This window comes from Chaetura pelagica, unplaced genomic scaffold, assembly GCF_000747805.2.
Source record: "Chaetura pelagica isolate M959 unplaced genomic scaffold, ChaPel_1.0 scaffold329, whole genome shotgun sequence".
NCBI classification, from domain to species: Eukaryota; Metazoa; Chordata; class Aves; order Apodiformes; family Apodidae; genus Chaetura; species Chaetura pelagica.
The window spans coordinates 88344-96321 of NW_009954609.1; the positions used below are offsets into that span (position 1 = coordinate 88344).

Consider the following 7978-nt stretch of genomic DNA (forward strand, 5'->3'; position numbering starts at 1 on the left):
GCCGAGGTCCCCAGCCGAAGTGCCACCCGGAGGGGGCCAGCCGGCGCGGGGAGCGGCTCTTCGCGGTACGACCCCGGGCTCTGCAGGGCCGGGGGACCTGCCCCTCTGGTGGCTTCTGCAGAGGGACCTGTCCCTTCTCCGTGCCCTCCTTGGGCCGCCAGAGCCCCGGGCTCTCAGGGAAGTGAGGCCTCCTGGCAGTGGCTCCCAGGGGGTGCCAGGACAAGGTGCAGATCCTTGGAGTTCCTCCTGCCTCGTGGCCCGTGGGGTGGGAGGGCCCTGGCATCACCAGCTGGGGTGGTGGGGACATGGTGAGCTGAGGTCCCTCCCTCTGGCTCCTTGCAGAAGCCCGTGATGACCCACCTGTCCTGAGGGACCTTCCTGCCTCCTCATCCGACTGACAAGACCTCACCACCTTCCCCCCAGCTCTTGCTCTGCCTTCTCTCCTGCCCTCCCTGGAGCCCTGGGCAGGAGGGAAGTTGGAGGCCATGGGATCCTGCCCGGGAGAGGAACCAGGATGTCCAGGATGAACCACCTGGGATGTGGACACGTGGCTCTGGCGGGAGGGAGCAGGATGGGACCTCAGCTCTGGGCAACCAAGGGGGACCAGGGGGTGCAGAGCAGGAGCCACCTCCTCTGGGAGGGGGTGGTGGATGAGTGGAGCTGGCAGGTGCCTTTTGGAAGAGCATGATCCCCTGTCCCCAGCAGTGGGGTTGTTAGGAGCTGGTGGGACCATCCCATCCTTTGGTGGGGCTGTGGTGGCCCTGGGCTCCCACCAGGGGACCCAACCTTGCTGACACCTCCCCCAGATCCTCCAGACATGTTTTTGTGGGTGGGTTTTTCTCCTCCAACATTGAATTCCAACCCTGGTGGATCAATGCCTGGCCCTGTCCCCACTCCCAGGACATCAGGATGAGAAGTCACCATGGAGCAGGTTCCTGATCCCAAAAGTCCCCATGTTCCTGTCCTCTCCAGCCTCTTAGGGGCTGTTCTGAACTAAAACCCCCTGGAATTCTGAGGAGTAGTGGGAATTCCCCTGCCATTAACACCTCCCTTTGGCTTTGCTAGTGATAGAAGCTTCTAGAAGTCAGTCTTCCAAGCTGGGAAATCCATCACCTGGGCCTTCCCAGATGGAAAGAATTCCCAGTTTCTTACATCCCAGTGGAATCCTGGCCTGAAGTTGGTTGACCAGGGTCAGAGACCCCGGGGGGCTCCTCGGGTTGTAGCCACCTCCCTTCTTCTCACTTTGCCACTTCCCACCTGCCTGGAGATGATTTCTGTACCCCCCAAAACCCTGCAATAAAACCAGTTCCCCCAGTAATCCCAGTTTTGCCTTGGCTGGATGTGGGTTTGGATCCTGAGCAGCCCCTTACCCCTCCTGACCACCCAAGGTGGCACCTCCAGGAGACCAAACATCCCCAGAAACCTTCAACCTGGGGTGGGTGGTTTGTAAAACCAAGAGTTTTGAAGCTTCTCCCTTTCATTCCCTGTTTTCCTTCCAGCAGCTTTTTGGGGAATGGGAAGTTGGGGATGAAGGAGAAAGGGTGGTGGCCACCCAGGTGGCACCTCCTCCCATCAGGGTTGGGGCAGCAGGACCCAGGAGTGGGGAGATGGAGGAGAAAACTTCCCTGGATCCCGAAAAAACCCGCCCCAGGGCTTGATCCCTTCCCGAGATCAAAAGGCTCCGTCTGAGTCACCAGAGCCTGGTGCTGATTTGATGAGAGGGGACAACAGGGGAGGGGACAACAAGGGGCAGGGAGGGGGGGAGATGCCCCCCCCCCCCCGCCCCCACCCCCGCCTCTGACATCAGCATCCAAGTCACAATAAAAACGGCGACCGGAGGGGACACCGGCTCAGCCCGGCGCACCTGCCCCGCTCCGAGGTAAGAGCAGCTTGCCCTGCTGCTGTTGCCCCGGGATCAGATGGAAAAGGGGTGGGATGAGGTTTCGGGGGCTGCTCTCGGGGCTCCTCTGGAGGAGCCCCCCGGCTTCCTGCCAACTTCTGCCCCAATAAACCCCCTGGGAATGAGGGAGCCCTCCTGGCTCTCCTGCCCTGCTCCCCCGGGGGATCAGCCCCAGCCTCTCCAAAAGCCGCAGGGACAGCAGCGCCCTGGTCACCTCCTGGTGGAGGGATCACCCAGGGGGTGTCCATCGGGGCGGTGGGACACGGGAACAGGTGAGGTTGTGGACACCCCATCCCTGGCAGGGCTGGTTGGGGCTTGGAGCACCCGGCTGCCGTGGGAGGTGCTGGATCTCAGTGGGGAGAGGGTTGGAACCGGAGGAACTTCCAAGCTCCCTCCCAACCCCCCCCATCCCACGGTTGGACACCCCCAGCCCGGGCGGCTCCAGGACCGAGCCCCGAGGACCCGGGATGAAGCTGGGAGCGACCTGCCTGCTGTGCCTGCTGCTGTCCTGCCTGGCCCTGCCCCTGCCCCACGGAGCCATGCAGATCAGGAGTAAGGACACCAGGAGTAAGACCCTTCCCCGTCCCCCCAGCGCCCCCCGCCCGGCCCTTCTGCACCCACCACGTTCTGTTGCCTCGGCCCCTTTCCCAGCCCCTCCTCCTCCTCCCCGGGGCCTGGTGCCCCCAGCCCTGGGTGAGAAGCCCCCCCCTGATGCCACCACCCTCTGCTTCTCCCTTCCAGGCCCGGACATCGACCCCTCTTGGTACACGGGCCGTGGGATCCGACCCGTGGGGCGGTTCGGGAGGCGCCGGGCCCCGGGGGAGGGTCCTTGGCCACCGGGGGCAGGAGGTGACCGGGGGGCTCCTCGTGTGTCCCCCCCCCGGCAGCCCCCGGCCCCGAAACCCCGCCCGGGGGGCGCCCCCTGAGCTGCGGTGACAATAAAAACCCTTCTCCTCGCCGTGTCCCTCTCTGCTCCCCTGGGAGAGGGTCTGGTGCGGGGGGGTGGGTGACCTGCCCCCCCAGGAACATCCCCTGGTGCCCCCACAGCACCCACGGGCATCGAGGGCAGCAAAAGGCCCGTTTGCCCAGGTCATGAGGCACTCGAGGAGGGTCCCCAAATGTCCCCAGAAGGTTGTCCCAGCCCTCCCAGCCTGGGGTCTGGAGGGGAGGGTGACACCCCCACACCCACCCCCCAGGTCCTGACCCAACTCCTGGGGCTCCAAAGGGTCCATGGGAAGGGGGCAAATGGGGCAATTAGCACCTAACGAGGTGTAGGCACCAGGTCCTCCCAGGGGGAAGGAGCTCCTGCCCTGGTGAAGATGGTCCTCTCCTGGGGAGGGGGCGTGGGGGTCCCTGAGAGGTGGGCTCCCGTGGCTCTGGGCCCCTTCCCACCACAGGGAGCATCCCCAGGGGATGTCTGCTGCCTGGTGACCCAACCCAGCCTCGTCCCACAGGCTGGCGTGGCCACCAGGGAGTGTCACCAGCATGTGTGGGGACAGCTCAGGTGCTTTGGGGGTGGAGGAGGTGACAGAGCATCTTGCTGGGTGACAAGCAGTGTTTCCTTCCCCCTCACAACCTCGAGGGGCTCCTGCTACAGCTTGAGAGCCTCAGCTCAGGTCCCTGCCACCTTCAGGTGTCCTGTGGTCCCCACCTATGAGGTGACAGGGAGAAGAAAACCAGGACCTTGAGGAACACATTCCCTTTATTTGCAGCCCTGGGATGTTCCTGCTTCACTCCCCGAGTTAAATCCTCCCTTACTGGCTGGGAAGAGACACAGAGGGGACATGAAGCTGGGCCAGGGGGGTGAACTTCTAGAGAACTTCCTTGGTGGAAGAACCACACCCCTCTCGTGCTTCATCTCTTGGATGAAGCCAGGGCTGGAGGTCCCCGTGGCCCAAGATGGGCTCTAACCTTCTCCCAGGTGGGGTGGCCAGGCTGAGCTGCTCTCTGTGTCCCCCTGCTTTGTCACTGCTCCTCTTGGACACCTCACCAGGGAGGTCCCACCTGTCCCCTCCTCAGAGCTGGCAGCACTTTGTCCTCCCCCTGCTGTCCTCCAGCTCCACCGTTGGCCCCCTGTGTGGGGAGGGGGCTGGGGTCTTCTCCTGCTCCCTCCTCAGGAGCTCCTGGGCTGGGAAGGAACACAAGGGGGGAATTCTTCACTGGGAGGGCGCTGGGACACTGGAACAGGTTGTGAAGTTCTGGAAGCCCCATCCCTGGAGGTGTCCAAGGGCAGGTTGGATGGGGCTTGGAGCACCTGGGCTGGTGGGAGGTGTCCCTGCCCATGCAGGGGGGTTGGGAATAGATGATCCTGAAGGTCCCTTCCAACCCAAACCACTCCATGAAACCAGGGCCAGCTGCAGCTGTGACCCTTGAAGATGCCAGGTCTTCTTCAGGCTGAGGAGCAGACCTTGGTGGGGTCAGCTTTGAGGGGAAGTGGGGGAAGAAGAAGGTGTTTGGAGCCCCACAGTCCACCTGCTCTGGTTGTTCCAGAGCCATCCCCCAGCTTACCCATGGCCATAAAGATGTCCTTCACCTGGTGGTTGGATTTGGCAGATGTCTCCATGAACAGGAGGCCTTTGGTCCTTGCAAACTCTTCCCCTTTCTGGATGGAGACATGCAGGGTCACTGCCCCAGCCCTCTCTCTTGGGTGCTGGTGGCCATTTCAAGGTGGACTTTGGAGGTGTCTGCAAGCCCTTCAACTTCTGGGCTTTGCTAGGACATGTCCCAGCGCCTGCTGATGGGACGGGGAGGCTAACGAGGGGTCTGGGAGGTGCCCACAGCTGCTCACCTCGGTGGGGACCTCTCTCTCAGCCTCCAGGTCAGTCTTGTTGCCCACCAAAGCCATGACTATCTCCTCGGGCAGGAACTCCTTCTCCAGGTCCCTCAGCCACAGCTTTGCTCTGCTGAGGGTTCCCTGGAGGGGTGGGGACACAACCCACCCCACCTTGGGTTGAGCCCGTGGAGCCAAAGCTCGGATGGTGGCACCAAAGGTGGGAGGGATGCAGGGGGGGTGGTGGGGAGGCCCTGGGTGGCCTCCCAGGGGAGCAGGACCCCCATCCTCACCTCATCAGTGATGTCGTAAACGAGAAGAGCAGCGTGGGCGCCGCGGAAGTAGAGGTGGCAAACGCTCTGGTACTTCTCCTGGCCCGCAGTGTCCCAGATCTCCAGCTTGATGGTGGCCACGTCCAGGTTGAGGATCTTGGTGAAGAAGGAGCCTGCAAAGAAGGTGCAGGGCGGGGGCCTTCTTGGGCCAACAGCAGAAGGGGGATCTGCTGCTGTGGGGTCACCCCAGGGCCACCAGGGATGGCACAAGGTGTCAGACCAGGGTGGGTTCTTCACCCACCAGCAGGGTTGGGTGGATCAGCACCAGTGGGGGTGGCCCAAGGACCCTGCCCTTCTCCACCAGCTCTTCAGGCTCCAGCTGGGACCACATCTCTGTGCCCTCTTGGGGCCAAACCCAGGGACATCAGGGTGAATGGAATCACACCCAGAGTCACAGAGTGGTGGGGGCTGGAGATCATTTGGTCCAACCCCTGCTAAAGCAGGGTCACCTCCAGCAGGTCCCATAGGAGCACATCGAGATGGGTTTGGGATGTCTTCAGAGAAGGAGCCTCCACAGCCTCTGGGCAGCCTGTCCCAGGGCTCTGCCACCCTCACAGTCAAAAAGTTTCTCCCCATGTTCAGGTGGAACCTCCTCTGCTCCAGCTTGTGCCCATTGCCCCTTGTCCTCCATCCCACCCCACTCCAAGGAAGGGATCAGGAAACCTTCAGCCCTTCTCCTGGTCCAGATGGAGCTCTGGAGGCCCCTCACTCACATCCCACAGTTGGCAGTGACTCCTTGAAGTCATTTCTGACGTATCTGTAGGCCAGGCTCGACTTCCCCACAGATGTGCTACCCAGCAGGACCACCTTGTAGGTGTAGGTGGGACCAGCCCTCTCCAGGGAGGCCCTCAGCATTGTTTGCTGTGCCACGGCCTGCAAGGAAACCAACTCTGGGAGCTGTGCTGACCCACCAGCTCCTGCACCAAGGCCCAGAATCCCAAGACTGGTTTGGGTTGGAAAGGACCTTAAAGATCGTCCAGTCCCAACCCCCCTGCATGGGCAGGGACACCTCCCACCAGCCCAGGTTGCTCCAAGCCCCATCCAACCTGCCCTTCAACACCTCCAGGGATGGGTCCTGACTGGGGGCAGCAGGACAAGTGGAGCCTCAAAACCTCAAAATAGGCTCAAATGAAGTCATGAGTGTCCTGAATTGAACTGAATCCATCCAACCACCTGCCACTGATGGTTGTGACCAGAAGGTGGAGACCTTGAGGAAAAAAACTTCATGCAAGACATGGAAATCGGGTTGGTTGCTTGTCCTTAAAAGAGAGGCTGGATGGGGCTTGGAGCAACCTGGGCTGGTGGGAGGTGTCCCTGCCCAGCAGGGGGTTGGGACTGGATGATCTTGAAGGTCCCTTCCCACCCAACACACTCCATGATTCTGTGACACACTGGAGAGAGGGACATCACTTGGGGGTGCAGCAGCACCAGGAGTTCCCAGAAGGATCCTGACCAAGCTGTTCATGAGGGTGACTCAGTGGTTGATAATGAGCAGGGAAGTGGACTTGGACTGAGGAGCCTCCTTCCAAACTCCTCTTTTATGGACCAGTAATAAAAAGCAGGGAAAACAGGAGGTGCCAGAGGAGACATTAGAGCTGGAACACAACTTAGTGTCCACCAGGTGGTAAATTCAGCCTGGGGAGGGGGGGATCCTGGTGGGTTCCTTGCCAACCTTTTATTTCCCAAGGAAATAAAGGAGTGAACAAGCTCCCCAGGTAAGGAGCTCCATGGAAAAACCAGGAGAAACTCCATGTAGACTTGAGGACCAAGCCCTGCAGTTCCTGGAGACCACGATTTGAGGCTGTTTTGGCCCCCAGACAGTGGTGACACCTCCCCCCTCTATTAACCCTTGGCCTCCTCTGCTCCTGGGATCCTGCTCCTGCCTGCTCAGCCTGGGCTGCTTCCTGAGGTTGGGAATGGCAGAATATTGTCTGGGAAGGGTCCCAGGGGGGGTGGTGGGTGGGGTCTGGGGGTGTCTGTACCTTCGGGAAGCTGCGTTGTCCTGCAGGGTCCACGGAGAGGGTGAGGGGCTCTTCCCCGGGCTGGTGCAGGTGAAAGTGAAACCGCCCGCAGTGAGAGCCCTGGGAGAGGTGCCAAGGGGAGGGTGACCCGGGATCAGTGATCAGAGCTGCTGGGGAGGAGGGAGCCTGGGCATGGGGGAGGCCCTAGGGCTGTGGCCATGCCCAGCAAACAGCTCAGGTGAGTCCCACCTGACCACGGCTGGTCTGACAAGGAGCAGCCGCAGTCACCAAGCGGTCGGGGCTGGAAGGGACCTCTGAAGACCTGGTGGGGGATGGAATTGCTCTTTCCAAGCATCCTGGGATTTGTGGTTTCTCCTCTTCTCTCCCCGCAGTAGCACCATGAAGTGATGGAGTCAGATGGAGTGGAGTTCAACTCCTGGAGACACGGGGTGGCCATTCAGGCAACGTTTGTCACCCCTGCGATGGAGAATTAAAGAATCGTAACACGAGGAGGACATGGAGCTGCTGGAGCACAGCCAGGGGAGGCCGCAGAGATGCCCCAGCCCTGGAGGGAAGGGCAGGTTGGATGGGGCTGGGAGCAGCCTCGGCTGGTGTCCCTGCCCATGCAGGGGGTGGGACTGGATGAGCTTTAAGGTCCCTTCCCACCCAACCCCAGTTTGTGATCCTGTGGGGGGTGGAAGTGTCTCCTGCCACGTCATCCCACCTCATCTTAAGGCCAGAGAAGTGAGGTCCTTTGAGCCCCCCCGGGGTGGCGAGGAGGCCTCTGTGGGATGATGGAGGCCTGCGGTGATGGAGGCCTGGGATGGATGGAGGCCTGGGGTGATGGAGGCCTGGGATGGATGGAGGCCTGGGATGATGGAGGCCTGGGATGGATGGAGGCCTGGGGTGATGGAGGCCTGGGGTGATGGGAGGCCTGGGATGATGGAGGCCTGGGATGATGGAGGCCTGGGTTGGATGGAGGCCGGGGTGGATGGAGGCCTGGGGTGATGGAGGT

General features: G+C 61.5%; 2 protein-coding genes across 2 annotated transcripts in view; one reads left to right on the forward strand and one right to left on the reverse strand.

The window, feature by feature from the left end:
* MLPH (melanophilin) overlaps window positions 1–2826 on the forward strand; it is a 23992-nt gene extending 21166 nt beyond the window's left edge. Inside the window, exon 19 of the mRNA XM_010005452.1 lies at window positions 2642–2826. Coding sequence (XP_010003754.1) covers window positions 2642–2826 — 185 coding nt within the window. The remainder of the gene's footprint in view (window positions 1–2641) is intronic.
* A 1089-nt stretch (window positions 2827–3915) lies between these two features.
* The window catches only part of RAB17 (RAB17, member RAS oncogene family), a 13892-nt gene continuing 9829 nt past the window's right edge, over window positions 3916–7978 (reverse strand). The window contains exons 2-7 of the mRNA XM_010005453.1: window positions 6985–7083; window positions 5716–5875; window positions 4964–5115; window positions 4689–4814; window positions 4409–4502; window positions 3916–4028 (exon numbers count right to left, since the gene is read on the reverse strand). Of these exons, the coding sequence (XP_010003755.1) occupies window positions 3916–4028; window positions 4409–4502; window positions 4689–4814; window positions 4964–5115; window positions 5716–5875; window positions 6985–7083 (744 nt within the window). The remainder of the gene's footprint in view (window positions 4029–4408; window positions 4503–4688; window positions 4815–4963; window positions 5116–5715; window positions 5876–6984; window positions 7084–7978) is intronic.